Consider the following 20,566-nt stretch of genomic DNA (forward strand, 5'->3'; position numbering starts at 1 on the left):
ACACGCCCAGAGCACCTACACCAGCACCCATTTTACCAAGTCAGTCTTAAAGACACAGCTCCAGGCAGGATGCCTCACATCCATTACTTCATCTACTACTACAAAAAAAAAAAAAAAAAAACGCCCCTACTTCCTCCATTTTAAAGAGCTGGTCAGTGAGTCTCTGGGAGGTTGGGGAGCTGTTCACAAGAAAGAGCTAACAGAGTTGAACCCAGGCCTCCCACTGCAGGCCCTTCTGTCTCTGCCAAAGCCCCATCCCAGGACTGAACAAATGTTCAGCACAACAGCAGAAGAAGGCTTGCTGAGTGATACATTACAAAGAGCAAGAGGAGCAATGCACACACTGGATGGAGGAGGAGGAGACAGACGCCCAGCAGAGGCTCCGGGAAGGTTCGCTGAGTGGTGCTCACCTTTACACGCTGTGGTGCAAACAAAAGCTCTGTGACAAAACATGTGTGCATCTACTCACACCTCTGCTAGTGCAGAAGTGGTGCCCAAAAACCCAGCGGGAGCACAGAGAAAGTCAGGGAGTCAGGCCTGGCTAATACCCATGCTCCTGCACGCACACGCACACACACGTGCACAAACGCTCTGGCGGTGGAGGGAGGTGAGGCGGGTGAGGAGAGGCAGGAGGCCAGACAGAGCAACGCCCGCCAGTGCCTCCTGGTGGCGAGCCGAGGTGTGGTGCCCACGGAAGGTTCCCAACCTGCCAGGAAAGACCCAAGTCTATCAAGACGGTGACTAAGCCACAGGGTGAGGGGGACAGGGAAGGAGGGACCAGCCGGCCAGCCTCTGGATGGTGCGTGAAGGAAACGATTCAGGTCCCTGTGGTCCCAGAGACAGTGAACAGGTAGGGATGGAGCCAGGGAAGTTTCAGGAGCCCATCGTGGGTGGGGCCTGCAGGAGGAGTCTCAGCCAGCTCAGAGAACACTGAGTGGTGGCCGGCTTGGGGACTCAATGTGGCGTGTCCCTGGGCACGACAGCCAGAGTCTCACTCTTTCAGATGGACAGTCAAGTCACATCAATTCAGAGAGAGGAACGGAGTGGACTGCTGCTCCAATGAACCTACAAAGCTTCACGTTTCCACTGATTTAAATTCTGGATCACATCTCCTTCTGAGCTTAGTTCCAAAAACTGACCAATAAATATTTATTTCCCAAGGGCATCCAAAGCTTCAGCTGAAATCAAGCAGCATTAAAATAAATTTCAGAAGCCTCAATTAGCTAACTGTCTGTGTGCCAGCTGAGGAAGAGTGTCAGAAGATCGTTACCAGCTCCCTGCAGAAGAGGAGCTGTGAAGCCAAAGATGACACAACAGAGACTTGCAGACCCGACTACATAAACGTTCAATTCCTGACAGTGAAACAGACAAAGGGGAAAAACACCAAAGCACTACTATCTAAGCAATATAGAACAGTGATCACATTTTAACATAGAGCACAGCAAGTCTAACAGATATATAGGTACAAAGGAAACAGGCAATTCCATATAAAGAGAAGCATCCATATTTCCCAACACTGGCGGGGCGGGGGGGGTACGCAAATTAAAGTGACCATAGGTACTATTTTAAAAGTACAAGCCAATGCTACTGGTATTCTGCTAAAAACTAGACTGGCTAGACTACAATTTAAGTATTTTCCAAATGGTGTTGGGAGCAAGCATCAGTACAACGAAATGATCCAAAAAAAGAGAGAGAAAAGATTCAAGTGGTCAAATATGCTTAGGCAACGTGGCATGCCCCGCTCTCGGCTTCTCCCCCACTCCCAGATTCCCAGCAGGCTGTAGCACGCACATCCTAGGCTCCGGGCACTCTTGGAGTAGAGCTGAACCCAGGCGGTTTCCCAAGTCTGCTTGGCCAGAGAAGCCTTTAGGGGCACCACACACTCATGGCAGTATGCAGAACAATCAGTCTACAAGACACACTTGGGAAAAATGCGGGCTCGGTGGCTAAATGGCTAGGACTCAGCCAGCCACGCCTGGTGCCTACCCTGGCTCCCCACCCCCAAACAGCTGTCCTTCCATCTGCAAAACGGAAGCAGCATCTGCCCACATGAGGTTGCCGGGGTCAGCGCACGGCAGCACGGAGAACACCAGTGCACGTACGCCCTCTCAGCCCCCGGCACTGGGAGCGGTGCTGTGAGCAGGGACGGCGCCCTTACCACTTTGGCCTGCCGTCCTTCACCACTTCCTCCTCCTCCTCATCATCACTGAACTTCAGCTTCTCGGAGTAGTCCACTTCTTCATGGAGGCCTGCAACAGGAGGAGGGCCAGCGAGAAGGATACAAGATGCACATCCCAACAGTGGTAAGAGCACCGCTGGGGTGGGGGGAGCGCTGCCTCCAGGCAGGAAGGGCGCCAGCCCACCTGGCTAAGGGGCACCCCCAGCTGCCACCACCAGAGCACACACTGCAGAGAGAAGTGGAGGACAGGGACTAAGACTCCACGCTCCCAATGCAGGGGGCCCAGGCCCGATCCCTGCTCAGGGATCTGGATCCCACAACTAACACATGATGCAGCCAAATAAATGACTAAAAACCATATTAAAACAAATACAAGTGACCATATGTAACATAGATAGCCAATGGGAATTTGCTGTCTGGCTCAGGAAACTCAAACAGGGGCTCTGTATCAACCTAGAGGGGTGGGATGGGGAGACAGATGAGGGAGGTTCAAAAGGGAGGGGATATATGAACACCTACGGCTGACTCACGTTGAGGATTGACAGAAAACAACAAAATTCTGTAAAGCAATTATCCTTCAATTAAAAAATAAATTAATTAAACAAATAACAACAAAAATACAAGCGGAAGATAGTACTGGCTTTGGTCACAGCACAGTAGCCTCCCTGGTTAGATTAACTCTGTTAAGAGAACAGTCCTTAAATCTGTGCAGACCAAGTGTTCTGCAAGTGTGTTACAAGGTGAGGAGTGAGCAGAAGCAGGCAGAAACCAGCCAGGAGGCCTCCCTGCCAACACACACTCCTGAGAGGTGGGATCTGTGACCGAGTGGCTCAGGTGGCAGAAAGTGTCCATCAATGGATGAGCGAGCACACAAAACATGGTAGATGCACACAATGGAACAGGATTTGGCCACATTAAAAAAAAAAAAGAGTTCACACACACGCTACAACATGCCGGCCCCTGCAGACATCATGCTGAGAGACGGAGCCAGGTGCGAAAGGCCTCAGATCCTGCTGTGCGACTCCGTTCGTACAAAACATCCGAAACACACAAATCCACAGACAGAAAGTAGACGGTGCTTGCCAGAGGCTGTGTGTGGAGGGAGGGTCACCGGGAGTGAGTGCTCATGGGTACGGGGCTTCTTCTGCGGGTGATGGAAATGTTCGGGAATTCAACAGTGGGGATGATTGCACAAACTTGTTAATATACTAATCATCTCTGAATGGTAGACTTTAAGGGGGCAAATTTTATATAATACAAAAATCTGTCACATGAATTATATCACTGAAAAAAGGGACATGGCAAAAAGCCCAATCCAGTTAAAGAGTTAGATCTGACGACAAAGCAAATGTGATCACATACTATCTCCCAGAGCCTGGCGGTGCATACAGACACCAATGGGCTGAAGGATGCGGATGCAAAAACACAGCACGACAACAGTAAATACAGCCAGAAGGTGACCTGACACAGGGCGAGACAGACTCCAGGCAAGAGGCGGAGGAGAGACCAAGAGCATGTGGAAACAACAGAAACGGCCAGCACACCAGTCATAAAAATAGAAAGTGGGTGTAACAGCTTCAAAATAAATGAAGCGGAAATTGACAGAATTAAAGGTAGAAACAGATAAATCTGCAACTGTAGTAGAGAGTCTAATACCTTACTTTGAGTAACGGGTAGAACTAGACAAAAATGTTATGAACAGCACTACCAACCGCCTTGACTAAACTGATACATACAGAATGTGAGCTACAGAACACACTCTTCTCAAAAGCACTTGGACTATGCAGCAAAACAGACCATGAATCTTAGCGATAAAACCAGTCTTAATAGACTGGAAAGAATGGAAGTCACACAGAATAAGCCCTTGTGACTACAATGGGATTAAATGAGAAATCTAGAAATTTCCAATTAAAATGATCAGTGAACTAGAAAACAGTCAAAACAATGGAGAAAATTAAAGCCAAAAGTTCTTTGTAAAGATGAATAAAACTAATGAGCCCTTGGCAGAAGTGAACAAGAGAAAAAATACAAATTACCTAATTATCAGCGATGAAAAAGAGTGATATCTATATCATTACAAATCTTACAGACATCATTTTTTAAAAAAAAGATTCTAGAATTATATGAAAATGGACTTAGAAGAGTAAAATAATCTTAAAAATGAACAAAGCTGGGAAATTTACACTAACTTACCACAACGCTACAGTGTGGTGTTGGCATAAGGATGAATAAATAGAACAAACAGGGTCCAGAATTAGACCCACACTTCTATGATCGACCAATTGTTGGCAAAGGTGTCAAAGCAATGCCACAGGGAAAGAGAAGTCTTGTCACAAACAGTGTAGAACAACTGGGTATCCTGTTGGATTAAAATGAACCCTGACTCCCATCTCACACCATATACAAATTAATACATGGACCACACATCTAAAAACCAGTGTTAAAATTATAAAACATAAGGGAGTTATCTTTGCCACCAGGAGGGACAAAGATTTTTATAAAAGACACAATAAACCATAAAAAACACAAATTTATAAGTTAAACTTCATCAAAATTTAAAACTTCTGCTAATTAAAGTGCAGTGCTGAGAAAATGGATCAGGCAGGCAGTGGGAAAAAACTTTTGTGAAATATTAAGCCTCCAACGATGTGTATCTGAACACTCAAAAAAGATACCAGTAGCCAAATCGGCATGAAAACAAGCGTATGATTACTCATCAGCAAGATGCAAATTAAAAGCACAATGAGCTAACGCTACACACCCACTGGAATGGCTAAAATTAAAGAGATGAACACCAGAGCACTGTAAGGATGCAGAGCCAAGTTCTCAGGACTGCCGCTGGAGCACACACCAGCCACCGCGGAGGTCTGCGTGCTTCTGGCAGACCTCGTCACACACCTCCCCTTCAACCAACGACTCCACTGCTGGATATTAACTCAAGAGAAATGAGAACAGCATCCATAATAAACTTTCGAGCAAACTACAGGATTTGATACAATGACACACGCCTCAGTGATTAAAAGCAACCACTGACACACGTAACAACACGGGTGGTCTCACAAACCTTACAGCAGAAGGGAAGCCGCACCACTCCATCCATCTGCAGTTAGGACTCATCAGAAGGGGGAGGCCTCGGGCAGAGTCAGGAGGGAGACTGGCTGGGAAGGGATGGAGTGAGTACTGTGTCTTGACGCGGCTGTGCTGCTCAAGCACGTGGGTTTATCAAAACCCTACAACTTAATATGCGCCTTTTACTTGGAAACAAACCTCCAGAAGAATTTTAAAAGAAAATAATCAGATCGGGAGTGTGGGTAATTATGAGAATGCAGAATGTTGGAACTTGCTGAAATGCAGTGACAGGGCGCTATGTGGGGCTCGTCACCCTCCTGTTTTAACGCTTTTGTTACAAACACTCTTTCTCCCTCTAAGAGTAAGACGAAAGACCAAGACAGACAATGTGGCTGCGTGAGGAAACAACTGCTGGTAAGGATCAGCAAGGATCTCTCAGGCCCAAGGCTGTCTGCTGCCCTCTGCCCCCATGAGTTCCCGCAGACACTGTGTCGCAGGAACTGCCAACCTTGGCAAGAAGCAGAAACAAGAGTGCAGTCCCCGCCTGCTAAACCGTCAGTCGAGAGCCCGCCGGCAAACGCCACCACCCACCTGCCCAGCCATCGTCGGCGTCAGTGTCCAGGTCATCGAGGCCCTTCAGGTTTTCTGCGTTGACGATGGTGGGTCGTGGCACCCGCTCCACCAGCGGCCTCAGTGGACGGATTGGGCGGCTCACTCCCAATCTATTTTCTTTTCTGATGACAGAGAGAAGGGTAAAGACACTGGGCTGGTGTCAAGTACACAGATGGAAGCAAACCCAAATACTTCTCCAGAACTATGTCCCCCACTGCAAAGGTTCACGTGTGCCCTTGATATTATAATCCTCCCCTTTTTAAAGAACATATAATCAACAAATACATCGCCAAGAGAAGTTCTGCTTCATTTTAGCTGCTCGGTGTTAAATCCACGGTGACAGCAGTGCACAACTAGCAGGGAGCTGAACTCACAGCCCCTCCTGGCCCTGCCCGGGAGGCCGCCCTCCCACGCACCCTGGGCATCAGGGTGCTTTCCAGCTTCTGAGGCCTCCGGAAGCCAAAGCGCTATCCTATGTAAACCCACTGTACTGCCCCAATACCACCAACCAGGGTGGCTTCTACATACGTGGCTACACTGCTTTGGCCTTACCCGTCTTGGTCATTCATCTGGAACTGTCTAAAAGGAACACGGGGTTCAAGACGGAGCTGAGGAAGGGGAAAAGATCCTCTTTCCACTGTACCCTGGTTCTCTGTTGACTGTGGCGAACACATCTGAAACATAACATCAATGAACAGGGTTTTCCAGTAATGGCCCAGAGTCTAAGTTCCACTGGTATCAGAATTTGTTCTGGCAAACGGGAAACAGAAACAGGAAAGTCTTGGGGTTTCCCAATTAATCCTATCACCATCTCCCCCATTTTTCCTGCTATCAGTACACAAATCTGGGGACTTGTGTCTTGGGGAATACCTGCCTCTCCTTCTTCTAAAAGAACCAAGGTTAAGATAACATCCACATCGCCAGGGAAAGAAGCCAGAGGCCCTTAAAATTTGAAACGGGGGAAGTGAAAATGCAAAAGTAATGGAAACCTCCAGGGTAAGGCACCAGGGCAAAGAGACTGGGTGGGGATGGGGGATGCCCACGGTGGACATTCAACCACGTGAAGTAGGTTCTGCTGGACATGAACGATCTGACTCTGCGGGGACAGAATGCACACTCTGAAGACTTACAAAAGCAGGAAGCATGTCATGGTATGTAGGTGGGTGGTATACACTCCCCAAGAACTGTGAAGCCCCTCTGCGGGCAGGCTGAGCCGGGCGGAGAGAGGGGTCCTTAGAACCGCTGGCGCATGCCGAGGAGGGGGCTCCGTCTCCTGCACTCGAGTTCCTGCTGCCCAGCTCAGTTGGGGAGGCGCTCAGAGACGTGGCAGAAATTATGTTTCGCCCACCGCCCTCCCTCCAGCTTGTCACATCTGGAAATTGAAAGGGGGCAAAAGGGGAGAGGAAAGAGGAAGGGGGAGGAGGGATTGTATGAGGTTCTGAAGGTCAAGGGACCCCCCTCACTCACCAAAAATTAAAAAAAAAAAAAAGTGAAGAATTGAGTTGACTGGTCAAGTCTGTCAGGGAAGGTGGGGGGCAGACATCTGGCCAATGAGTATGAAACTGCTGAGGGTGTCTGACTGTCAGAGAAACACAAAACACAGTCTGCTCAGAGGGAAGGCAAGTGTAAACAAGGGATGGTCTTCCTTCATCAACTCAGAGACCACACAACCTGAGACCTAACACCCCAAAGAGACCCAGAAGCCCCATAAGAGCAGTCTTGGGTCACTGTTTCCACTAATACTGACCCAGTCCCATCGGGACTGGTACCAGGCTTGGCACTGGACTTGATGTTGGAACCAGAGTTCCTGACCCGAGTTCAAACCCTGCTCTGCAGTGCCAACTCTAGTCAGGGACTCCCTAGCTGTGATGTAGAAAACAGCTACTGGCTCCCTCAGTTAGGCACTGGAGGGGCTGGGCCCCCTGCTCAGGCCTCATCCCACCTGCCCCCACAGTGGCCCGGGGGCCTCCTGCAGGTCACAGACTGAAACCTGCCAATCCTCTCTGACCACTGTTTTAAGATGACGCTTTCTCCTGCTCAACGTAGCAAAGCCTGGTGGGATTATAGGCCAACGAGGAATCAGATGCGCCAAAAAGGCTCCTCTTTTTGGTCAACTTATAGTTAGAGAAGTTGAAACATGAAAGGTTCTTGAGTACTTGACCCCTAAGAGAATGGAACCCAGGATCGGAGCCACAAAGTCACACTGCTCCCAACTCTTCAGCCACCTTGTACATGACCTTAGCCAAGCTCTGGTCACCTGAGGTCATCTGCTTCTTCATCTTCTCAAACAAGGGGACAGAACTGATTCCAGAAGCTTCTTCTAGTTCTAAATTATTACAGTCCTACAACAGCTCATCTTAATTAATCCCAGAAAGATGATGTTTCTGGCCTAAGGAATCTGATTATATATTTGGAACAAACAAAATAACCCAGCATAGACCACCGAGAAGACAGTATGTTTTATTAAAGAGCTTCACGGTTATCATTTCATTTATAGGATATCCGTTCCGACTCTGGGATACCTTGGGGATTAATCAAAGCAAGCAGATAAAAAAGTCTCTCATATTTCAAGACCTGATCAACTCCCTACCCAAGGGCTGTTTCAGAATCTGTGATTAGAACGGATGGGAAATCCCATTCCCAAACAATACCTTAAACTCTAACTACCCAAGGCTATGAAGAAAAACAGTTATTCCCAATAAGAATTGCTACACAACCCTGCTTACCCCTTGGGCAGACCCCCAATTAGGGGCCATGGAGATGAGTGGTGGGCTGGCTACGCAACCAGGGAAACATGTTAAAAAACAGATTCTAATTCGGCTGCGGGGTAGGAGAGGACTGGAAATCAGACTTAACGAACCCCCAAGTGATTCTGACAAGACTCAGCTAGCTCTGGAAACCACTGCTTAGAAAATAAGCTCTTGAACTGGGAGTCAAGTTAACTTGCCCTTGCTTCAGCTGTCCCTGCCGTGACCACCCAGGCACAGCACAGCCTCCGATGACTGCTGGGAAGACGGACAGGCCTGGACTGACCCAAAGGACGGGAAGGGAGGCGCAACCTCCAGCCCAGCCCAGGAAGTGAGTCCACAGACACAAGAACCCAGTACAGGATCGGCAGCCGTGCTCTCCAGGCAGGGAGCCTGGCTGCTTGAGAGATGGCTCGTGTCTAAGAGGCAGAAGCTGAAGGGGAACTTTGCTGTTCCAGACGGAGGCTGCAGCTCACTTACTCTGAGGGCGGAGGCTTGGTCCTGGCCCATACGACAGATCTAAGACGCCCTTTTCTTTGCCAGCCTTGTCCTGCCCTCCAGCTGCTTTCAGCGTCGGAAATTCCTCGGGAGAGAAGGATAACAGTCGGCTTGAGGCCCTTAAACCTGTCAAGAGAATCAGAAAGACTCAGGGGGCAGGTGAGACTGGTGTCCATGGTTCTCTGCTTCAGCCTCGGAGCACACTGGCGGTCCCACCACCCTGAAGGGCACTGCCTCCCGCGGTGCCATCTGTGCTGGCCTTCTGTGCCCACAGAGTGGCACCAGGGTTTCCTGAGGGTGACGAGGGGAGGCTGCCTGCAGACCGCAGCAGGCCCCCTGCTGGAGCTGGTCACAAACAGCAGAGGTTGGGTACGGCAGATACTGCAGTCTGAGCCTCCCTTCCCACTCCTGGAGGAAGGCAGTACCGTCCTTTCGGCGGTGGTCCTGAGGAGAGGGGAGACAAGCACAGTCTTTGGGGAAACCTGTCTGAGGTCAGCGGCTTTTGGGTGGAGGTAATGCCCTTCCCCAACACCTCACAGCTCACACTGCCTCCTGGATTGTATGTCCACTCCAATAAACCATTTCCTACAAAGCTCCTCAAGCCCTGCAAGGCCAAACACTTTAACTCTTATAATCCCAGGAACAACTTCTTTCCTTGTTCTTTCATTCACTCTCCAACACTATCAACCCCTGCAGAGAAAGGGGTTGCTCCTGAGGGTTGCTCCTATCACTCAGAGCAAGGGGCACTGGGACCCTGCAATCATCTTCGATGAATGGGCACGGACGAGTGATGCATTTCAGGGCTTGGAGTGGGGTCCGGTCCCTTCAGTGAACACACAGTGCACGTGCAGCACCACACGGTAAAGATCCGACTGTGGCTCACCCTGACCCCCAGGCAACACACCCACGTCTGTCCCCAGGAATTACTGATCAGAGCACCTGCTGACCGCAGCAGGCTTTTTCAGAAAGAGGCGGCAGGGTCAGCGCAGAAGCTCAAGGTGGCCATCTGTCCACCATCCCCCTTAGTAAAAAGGGACAGGGGGGTCAGATGAACCCACCACAGGGGTAGACGGACACATTACTAACCAATGCTTCACTTGAGAGACAATCGCCAGGTGTCACGAAGGAGGACCAATACTCTCACAGTTGCCTCACTGTATCAAAAGGTCACTGGCAGGAGTGAAATATGAAAGTCAATACTTTAAAAGTAGGAATAGACGGACTTCCCTGGTGGTCCAGGGGTTACGACTCCAAGCTCCCACTGCAGGGGAGCACGGGTTCCATCCCTGGTCAAGGAATGATCTCACATGTCATGTGGCCACACACACAAAAAAAGGTAGACAGTTTGAAGTTAAAGTAATAACCAAGAAAACAAAAAAAGCCTAGTACTTTTTTCCTGTCTTGATAATCATAAAGGTGATATTCTAATTATGAATAAAACTTGCCCTCCAGAGATAAAAAGGACAAAGTGAAGAACTCCAACATTCACAGCAAAATCACATTCTTAAGGTTCCGATGCCCTGTAATGCTCACCCAGCATTCCCTCCTGCCCTCTGTTCTCTGCCCGGAGGAACAGAGGCAGCACAATCAGGGGCTTCTTGCAAGGCCCCAGAGGGAGCTGCTGGTGGTTTAGGCAGCAGAGCCTGCGGGCCACGCACCTCTGGCCTCTGCCTGAACCACACAGGCAGACCTAGGCCTGGGCCTGGTCCAGGTGAAACAGGCCTGGGACCACCCTCCACATGCAGAGTCCGTCAACTCAGAAAGGACATCGACAGTTCCAAAGTCGTGACAATGTCTGTGCACAGCCCTGGAAGCCTCACAGGCTGTAACCCCCGCGTAGGAGGGGTCATAGTCAGCACACGTCTGTTCTTTCCTCTTGGGCTACTAGGTTCTGCCGCCTCCCAGACGAGCTACGACATGTTGACAGGATATTTCACTGTGTTTTAAAATTATTTCTAAACCAAGTTTCATTTCCATAAATAAATCAAAAGGTTCAAAGGTAAAAAGCCTTAAAGAAGAATCAACAGAAGCCCTCCTCCCACCCAGGTACCCCATCTTTCCACATCAAAGAAAAGTGGAAGTGTCAGTTGCTCAGTCGTGTGGGACTCTCTGCAACCCCGTGGACAACAGCCCGCCGGGCTCCTCCATCCATGGCAAGAGTACTGGAATGGACTGCCATTTCCTTCTCCAGGGGATCTTCCCAACCCAGGGATGGAACCTGGGGCCTCCAGCTTCCCAGGCAGATTCTCACTGTCTGAGCCACCAGGGAAGCCCTGATCTACATCAAATGTCCTCACAAAATATGCACTTTTCTGTTCTGTTCCCGCTCTTCCTTTCCCTCCAGAGATCTTTTTTTTTTTTTTTAATGCACATACATTTTCTAGAAACGTATTTTCTCTCATCCTGATTTTTTGCACAAATGGTAAAATACTCTGCATACTATTCTATGCTTTTTTCACTTAATAATATGTCCTGGAAAGCTTGCCAGATCAGTAGAAAACTGCATTTTTTTCCTTCTAGCCAAACAGCATTTCATTAAAGTACCATCATTTGATGGACATTTCAAGTGGCTGCTTCCAATCTTTTGCGGTTATAAAAGGGCAGTGAGATCTTGTGTTACACAGGTATCACTTGCAGGGTGATCGCCCCGCAGAGGAACTGCCAGGTCAGAGGGTATCAGGCTGGTACTGATGGGCAGTGTCAGGCTGCCCTCCATAAGAGCTGTGCCAACTTTAATTCAAATAACCTCTATCGTTCCTATTAATTAAAAATAAGTACATTGAATTTACTTAAGAATATTTCAACCTCACAGAAATAGAGGCTACAGAGAGCAAAGACCCACTGTGAACAGCCCAGTGAATGGTCTCCACAAAGCCTCTGGAAGGACCTTGTCTAGGTCTAAAAGGCCCTGTCACAGCCCCCACCCAACCCTCTCTGCTTGTCTGGCTCCCTCCACCTCACCCTCCCGGCTGAAGCTGCGTGTCCCTGCTACACCGACTGATTGACATCCCCATGGAGACGGAGGAAGGGGCAAGTCTTCACCCGCACGGCAACCCAACCCAGAAGGGCCCATGCTCAGAGTGGCAGAGCAGCCAGGTGTGCAGGGCAGCTGGCGCGTGGAGCTGGTGTCCACTCTCAACCATGACACGTGAGGCCTGGCAAGGCCTCGGCCAGCAGGGACACGCAGAAGACAGAGGCAATGCCAGGACAGGGCTGACGGTAAAGACGGTGGCCTGTGCTGGCCACGGAGGAAAGGGCAGCTGTGGTCAAGCCGCTCACACCTCCATCCCTTTCCTTCCAGCTCGAGGCGTTGACTGGTGCTGTCTACACATCGTGCTAGAAACATGCCCCCAACACTGGAAAACCAGGAGAGTCCAGAGAGAAATCCGGATGTTTGGCTCCTTGCAAAAACACCTGCTGACCTGGGCCCACAGCCCAGATCCCCGCCCCACCACACAGCCACTGTACCCTGGCCTGCCCTGGAGCCATCTCAGCGCGTGGCTCAGCACTGACCTAAGGCTCTGGACACTTCCTCCTCCCACGCGCCCTCCACCGTCCCTGGGCTGAACAGCCGTCTGAATGTGTCTCCCTGTGTCAGGCGGGACACCATGGCAACAAACCCCACATAACCTCTGCCTGCTCTGGTGCCACCGTCCAAAAGCAAGCAGCTCAGCTCCCAGGGCTGCTGATTTACAAACCCGGGCCGCAAGCCAGCGTCCCGCACATGACACCTTGCCCCACCAGGGAGGAGGCGGGTGCTCGCTGAGTGAGGACTTGTTCCTTTAGCAGCTCAGCCAACCAGGGTGTGCTGGGGTCTCCTCCACACACCCGGGGGACTGTCTTCAGTGTTAATGTTCAATGAGACCAGAGAGCTGATGTGGTCCGCAGAATCAGCGCCTCCACGCCAGGCAAAGGCAGTACCTCGCTCAGCGAGGAGAGTCCACAAAGCTTCAGGCTGTCTGAACTGAACTGGGACAGTCCAGAAAAGGTACTCGTCCCTCCCACGACCCAGTGTGACACCACATGCTCACTTACCACCTTCGTGTCCTGCTGGCTTTCCATTCAGCTGTGCCCATGACTTTGGTCCACCTGGAGCTGAATTTGTATTCTGAAAGAAAGAAGAGAATGAGAACAGGGCCAGCCCAGCAGGCTGCTGTCCATGCCCCGACCATGTCACAGCAAGGTGCCCCGAGGCTACATCGCTGTACCCACTACCACCAGCTGGGCAGGACCCAAGCACACGTGCTTGCCACATAGCCTTCCACTCACTCAGGAAGCAGCCCAGGCTCAGGAAGCACTGGCCACACGACAGATGCAGAGCAGGCCGGAGGGCAAGCGGCCAGCCCAGGGTCACAGAGCAGAGCCAGGGCCACAGCCTGGAACACGCGCCCACACAGAGCTCCTCTGTCTTGCTCCAGGGACAAGACCAAACCCAACTCCAGCACGTGCCTTAAAAACTGTGCTGCCGCTAAAAGAATACACGTATGGGAAAGCTGACGTGCCTGCTGTGTCGCTGGCAAGCCCGGCACCACTTCCCACGGCTCCTGTCATCCTCCAAGGCCTGACTCCCCAAGCCCAGCCTTCCGCTCCCACCTCATCTGGGCGCACCTCATCAGCACATGAGGTGAGCTTTGCTGAAAGCTCCCTACATGCAAGCCAGGTGCCAGGCACACCAGGGTCACGTGGGTTAGACACCCAACTAGGGAAGGAGGACCAGGACTTGTTCCCACCCTACCAGGGTCCAAAGCCCCTTCAGGTCCCCAACCACTGAGTTCAGCTGCCTCTCCCAGCAACATGCCTAAACAACTGAAGGTAAAGATACACAAAACCAAGCTGACGCAGCGTGACGTCTCTTCACCCACTGGACTGGATCCCAGATCAAATAATTCCCTTCTCTATCCTCCCCTGCTGCCACCTCCACACACGCTCAGGGCAGATGGTGGTCTCTCCAGCCTCCAAGGCAGAGCTTAAGTGCAACAACCCATTTATCACAGACTTGCTCCCAGTGACCTGGAATGCCCACAGGTCCCGGGGGGGTCTGAACAGCTGGGAGCTGGAGGTGGGCCTCCAGACCAGGAGGCAGAGGCCCCAGGTCACTGCTATCCCACAGCCACCCCCTTGGGGTCTGCAGTCACAGGGGCCCTGGCCCTCGCCCACCAAGGGCACCAAACTGGAAGAGAAGGCCTATGGGGCCGGCCAAGGAAGGGTTACTAACACTGCAGCAAATTGCGTGCCCAGAGTCAAACTGCCTCTGAGACAAGGTTTCAAAGCCGGGAAACACTGGGGGCCTCTTCCTCTCACCATCTCTGCAGGAAAGGAAAGCCAGGAAGCGCCAGAGGGCCCGCGGGCTGGCTCCAGGGCAGGGCCTGATCCGGCCCCGACGGGCCCACAGCACCCGTTCTCCACGGGAGCCCAGGCCCTACACGGCAGGGACATGGCGAGCTCATCTCCAGCAGGCTCACAGAGCCAGCTCTGACACCAAGCCAGGGCTACAGAACAACCAAGGCCCCCTAACCGCACTTGGTCTCAAATCTGGGAAAGAGACACGAACTCCACGCTATCCACTGTTCAACAGGCCTCAGTGGACTTAGGCTGGTGAACATGGAGTCTCACATGAATATAGATTTTTTTCCTTCTTCTTCTTTTCCTTTGATTTAAAAGCACAGTTCAGTATTGGCTGGAGGAGGGTGTCCCTTTGGCAAAGCGGTGAATGTTCCCCACAGAGTGGTTCTTTTCAAGAGAGCCAGCGAGTGCCAGGTATCTGTCCAGATTTCCAGCTACCAGCTGCTAGCCTTTGTAACCCACAGATGCTGATGGACCAAGTACAATACGAGCTCTTGATTAATCATGATTTTCTGTTTAGAGAGGTGTCTGAAATGCATTGACAAATGAAGGATTATAGCTCATTATTCCACAAAGCATATTCTGAGAAACACTAGTCCCCAGAGACAGTCTGCTAAAAGACATTTCCAAGGACAAGTAAATTCGGGGACTGCTGTCCACAGTGTCCTTCACCTGGAGACCCAGGACACATCAGCATACTGAAGATACAGAGAGAAAGTCTGACGCTAAGAAAACCCATGAAGGTGCCTGCTTGTTTTGCTTTCCAAACTCACCAGACTGTTGAACCTCCTGTGGCCTAACGCTTGCTGTCTCCTTATGGCTCTTGCTTCCGAGGAGACACTGCGGGGCCCGGATCTAGCATGCAGCTGCCCAGGTGACTCACCTTGAGCTAAGCCAACAGGAATCCAACTAGGCATCTACATTCTATCCTGAATCTGGGGTCTTTTTTGAAAGTCACTCTTCAGGTTGGCCTCTGGAACGGGCAGGTCACAGGGAGCCACCCTTCTCGGTGACGGGGTCCCCAGCACCTACCTCCTGACTGATCGACTGTGTCGGCTTCTGCAAATTGGAGACAGATTTCTGCAAACCCGGCTGCGGCAGCAACTCCGGCGGCTGAGAGGCCGTCACACTGGAACTGGACAAAGGCAGGACACACACGAGGATCAGAGGCCATGACCTCAGGGTCCCTCCACATTCCAACCTCCTCTGGCGGGTTACAAATACCTCCCCCCGGCAGACTCCTAGGCTGGCCAAGAGAACGAGAACTGGACCACATGTGAGGTCTGCTCACCGACCCCTAACAGGACGGCCAGCACAGCTGTCTGCCTTCCTGAACAGCTTCTGCCTGCAGAGACTGAAAGCCCACTGTGAACAACAAAAGGGCGAACAACAAAGAGATGGAGAATCTGCCACGAAGGCGGCTACAGTGGTGGGTGGAGGGGCCCCCGCCTCTCACTCCTGACCAAGGACTCACAGCTCCTCAGGGGCTGACCACTCTGAAACAGGAGATCCTTTTTTAACCTATCGGTTTGTGAAAAAAAATATATGCTCAAGGTAAAAATAAACACATACCATACAGAATGTGTCACCATGTCATCCTCCAGAGAGAAACTCTAGCAGACTTTTCCACACACGTTAGCATAGTACTTTTTAACACAAGTAGGCTAACACCACACACACATCTCAGTATGACAACATACGTGAACCCACCACTTTCTCCTAATGACACAGGTGGAAGGCCTAGAACGTGCCAATCTCCAGATTCTCTTCCATGACAGATAAAACCACAATGAACTTTTCTGTGTACTCCAAACACCGAGCCCCAGTGGGTGTGGTCCTCCCCACTCAGCCACCTGCCTGACCACCAGGGAGGGGGCAGCAGAGACGCAGCGCCAGCATCTGCTGCCACTACCAACGCTCTCCACCTCTCTCTGGCAAACATGCTTCAGCACACCGGCCCCGTTCAAGCTGCCCGATGCCATGCCGACGGTGTGTTAAGACTGGATAAAAGGAGGGAGCGAGGTTTCGTCCTAGCTCTCTAGAACTAGCAGTAGCAGAGGCATTTCATTGCTTACACTGAAACGTGCAGCACCCGTTTCATTAGAGGCTGCAGTGTCTGTGACTGGCAGGAAGAGTAACACTGACATCTGCCACCCACCAGGCCCTGTGCCAAGCATGTCACCTGGGTCCTCTCGTCCCTCTCCTGTAGCCGCCCCTGGAGCCAGGGGTTATTTGTACTTCACAGGAGGACACTGATGGTCAGAAGTCAAATGGTTCCCCAGCTTCCACAAAGCTAATAAACGGCCTGGCTAGAAATCACACAGCAGAGCCTGTTCTACACGTCACACTACCCCATGAATTGGGACGATCCCTATTCAGACTGTTAGGAAATGTTTACAGTATTTGCTTATTACTGATCAATCACCTGGCCTAATAATCTGTTCACTCTCTACATCTTGACTGAATTAACTACAGGAAGCTTTGGGCCATTTTCAATTAGAGAAAAGGACCCTGGTTGGCAGGCTGTGATCTGGGCCACCTTTACTTTCTGGGTCTGGAGTATCAGCAACTGGACCTCAGGGAAACAGGGCACAAAGGTGGACGAGGCCAAACTGCTCCATTTCCACTGCCTGACAAGCAAACCCCAGCAGCCAGGCTCTGCCTACTGGCCTTAGTGAGGCCCTGTCCCTTCCTGATGCCTTCCTAGCCGTCCCCGATGCAGGGCAGCTGCGCACTGACCCGGAGTGCCTGGGCCTGGCGTGGCTCTCCTCAGTGACCGGGTCGTGGGGAGGAGAGCAGCCGCCTATATGGGGCGCTGTGATCCCTCAATGCGGAAGGTTCCTCCTCCTCCACCTGGGGCCCAGCACCCAGGGACCCCAACCAAAATCAAGCACTCGGCTCTGTCCACAGTGGGTTGTTCAGGAACTGGCTCGAGTCATTGCATAAGCTCCTCTGGGAGTGATGAGGGCTTTCTTAATAAGGCACGAGGGACACTGATCACTGGGGACCAGGTGGCTCACAGAAACCCTGCCGCTTTGGCTCCAGGAGCCAGGAAGCGAGAAACAACTCAGCAGCAGGAGTAGAGGTGGAAGGGGCGTCCTCCAACTCCCGCCTACCGCCCACCCCTCGCTCTCACCTCTTTGGGTCTTGCTGGTCCTGCTTGTTTGCCCATCCTGTTCCGTCCTTGGGTACTATCACGATGTTGGGGTCGTTTCCTTTGTTTTCAGACTTCAGACTTGGCAGGTTTGCAGGCGGTGGCATGCGCCGGGCCGTGGCAACTTTCCCGAGACTTTGTAAGCCATGTCGAGGAATAACTGCAGGGGGAGGGATGGAAAGAGATGCTGCACAGGAAGCCACGGAAGCAGAGATTCTGGGTTCACTCGGCTGCTCTTCTAAACTCTAAGTGATGATGACAATGGCGACCAAGTGAAAAACAAGGGACAGATCTGCCGTGAGAAGGAACTTCCCTGGCGGCCCAGTGACTTAAGACTCTGCAGTGCCAAGGCAGGGGGCTGGGCTCAATCTCTGGTCAGGGAACTAGACCCCACATGCTACAACTAAGAACCCGCATGCTGCAACTCAAGACCCTGCGTGCAGCAACTAACACCCAGCGCAGCCAAATAAATAAATCAAAGTATTTTAAACAAAACACACAAAAGTGCGTGGTCGTAACTTATAGTCACTTTACAAGCTTCAACTGTGGTGTTGGAGAAGACTCTTGAGAGTCCCTTGGACTGCAAGGAGATCCAACCAGTCCATTCTGAAGGAGATCAGCCCTGGGATTTCTTTGGAAGGAATGATGCTAAGGCTGAAACTCCAATACTTTGGCCACCTCATGAGAAGAGTTGACTCATTGGAAAAGACTCTGATGCTGGGAGGGATTGGGGGCAGGAGGAAAAGGGGACAACAGAGGATGAGATGGCTGGATGGCATCACTGACTCGATGGACGTGAGTCTGAGTGAACTCCGGGAGACAGTGATGGACAGGGAGGCCTGGCGTGCTGCGATTCACGGGGTCGCAAAGAGTCAGACATGACTGAGCGACTGAACTGAACTGAACTGACAAGCTCTTCACCAAGGACTTCAAAGACACTGGCTGCTGAAGCCACTGTGGAGGCTTCCGGTTATTTGTGGGCAGTAGGCTCAGGGAGTTTAAGTTTAGGACACAGTAAAGAGCCAGGCCCCAAAACCTCCGTCCCACACAATCACCAGCCCTGTGCAAGGGGAGACTGCTCTGGCCTCATGACAGCAGGACTGCGGGGACTCAGCCAAGCCTAAGCAGGGACCCCAACATTCAAAACATTCTCAGGGGGTGTGGACAGAATCAACAGGAAATTTTCCCACCAAGTTCCGGAATAGCAGAACCACAAAAGCTAAAAAGGGTAATTCTAGTGCAAATTAAATTCCATTCTACCCATCGGGCTCAAAATAGCCAGAGCTTCAATAAGACAAGACAGATGAGGAAATAATCCTGCTACAGCAGTCAGGAATAGTCCAGGATCTGAAATAGGACATCACATAGAAGTAGAGGGTAATGGGCTCCCCAAGAACTATGGGGGTGACCCCATAGGCCCAGAAGACCGGCTTGTGTGGACCACATCTGTCTAACCAGACAGGGGACCCTAGGTTTTCCTGGTCCTAGACCCAAAAGTCTCCCTAAGGGAAAGCATAGGGTACTGGGCCCCTACCCGCTCTTACCTGAGGATCTGATTGAATCTACTGATTTTCCTTTATACTTGTCAAACAGGCTGAGAGTCGAATACTTGCTTTTCCCATCCTTGCCCTTGGTTATTTGCCCCAAACGATCGGACATTGCGATGAAATGTCATCTAGTAAGGAAATTTTTCTCGGCACCGCTCCCGATCTGCCTTTGAAATGGGGGGGAAAAAAAGTGTTAATCCACCAGAACCTCTGATCCAGTGAACTGAATCCTTAGGGATCATGGATCTCCTTGAAGATGTGAAGAAAGCTTCGGACTCTGTCCCTAGAAAGATGCCGTTCCCACGCAGGCAGCCTTTCTCACATTTAAAGAGCATCTTGTAGACACCACCCCACTTCCAATGATAGGAACTCTCCCTGCCTGAAAATCAGCTGCACTCTCGCACTCACCAGCCACAATGAGAGGTAAACTTCACACATCAGGCCCTCTGAATCAAGGACAGCTCCTCAAGGTAGAAAAACAAAGGCTCATTCCCTTGTAGCACAACAATGTAACATCACAAATAACGTCTTCCTCATGGAAAGCTGTCCATTACCAGGATGAGCAAAACCAAGCCACAGGGAAGTGCACAGCCAGGAAATCACATGAAGCAGCTGGTATGGGCGCTTCTCAAACCAAAGAACCAGCACCCAGAGGGAAACACCTGTTCAGGCGCCAAGAGCAGGGCATGGGCGGGAGACAGAGCAGGCCCCCTTGGGGAGAGGAGCCCATGTGGGCAGTACTGTCCATGCCTGCCCTCCACTGGGAAAAAATCTTGAAAGGCCAGCCAAGGAAGCAGCGTCTCCCAAGGGCCACCTTCTACCTTTCCGCCGGCTCCTCCAGAAGCACCTTCCTCATTCCCTTTGGCATTCATCGATTTGAACAGCCAGTGAGGCCACGTGCCGGGCACTGAGGACCAGCAGCGCCAGTGCTTCCACTCTACGCTAACCCTGGCTTTAGGTTCTACATCTGATCGTGCGAGAACAAAAACTTGTACAAGTGACTGCAACTTCCCACTGGAATCAACGTATGCGGAAAAAAGCTAAAGCATCAACTTAGGCCTACTGATAAAATGTTTTCAATGACAAAAGGGAAGTGAAAATATCCATGACTCACAACAGGCACCTGGCATAGCCGCTGCAGGAAGGTCAGTCATTTCACCCTATTCTGAAGCCACCTCGGCCAGAGGAGCACGCCCAGTGAGCTGGGCGCATCCGTCCTTTCGTTCCTGTCACGTGAAATGCGATACTCAAGCCCTGCCAGTCACGGTCTCGGGTGCAGGAACAGATAGGCACCCATTCTGTATCTGGAAACACTCCAGCACCTCGATGGACACCCAGGGCTGAGCGTCCTGAGTTGCATACGACGTGCAGGGGTCACCTACCCAGTGGTTGCCCTCCTTCACGGAAGTGCCACCCT

General features: G+C 51.3%; 1 protein-coding gene across 15 annotated transcripts in view; it reads right to left on the reverse strand.

Annotated features, from left to right (window-relative positions):
• Positions 1-20,566, reverse strand: part of PRRC2B (proline rich coiled-coil 2B) — an 84,270-nt gene that overhangs the window by 37,237 nt on the left and 26,467 nt on the right. For 13 of the 15 annotated variants that reach the window (XM_027966266.2, XM_042248047.1, XM_042248044.1 and 10 more), the window contains exons 2-10: positions 19,147-19,316; positions 17,585-17,762; positions 15,481-15,583; positions 13,141-13,213; positions 9,088-9,231; positions 6,991-7,232; positions 6,413-6,534; positions 5,840-5,982; positions 2,159-2,249 (exon numbers count right to left, since the gene is read on the reverse strand). In XM_027966266.2, the coding sequence (XP_027822067.1) occupies positions 2,159-2,249; positions 5,840-5,982; positions 6,413-6,534; positions 6,991-7,232; positions 9,088-9,231; positions 13,141-13,213; positions 15,481-15,583; positions 17,585-17,762; positions 19,147-19,261 (1,211 nt within the window). In that variant the 5' untranslated portion in view covers positions 19,262-19,316. Of the gene's footprint in view, positions 1-2,158; positions 2,250-5,839; positions 5,983-6,412; positions 6,535-6,990; positions 7,233-9,087; positions 9,232-10,191; positions 10,276-13,140; positions 13,214-15,480; positions 15,584-17,584; positions 17,763-19,146; positions 19,317-20,566 lie in introns of those variants that run through there. The other 2 variants (XM_027966261.2, XM_042248046.2) reach the window with 2 other exon arrangements.

Source organism: Ovis aries, chromosome 3 (assembly GCF_016772045.2).
Source record: "Ovis aries strain OAR_USU_Benz2616 breed Rambouillet chromosome 3, ARS-UI_Ramb_v3.0, whole genome shotgun sequence".
In the NCBI taxonomy this organism is placed as follows: domain Eukaryota; kingdom Metazoa; phylum Chordata; class Mammalia; order Artiodactyla; family Bovidae; genus Ovis; species Ovis aries.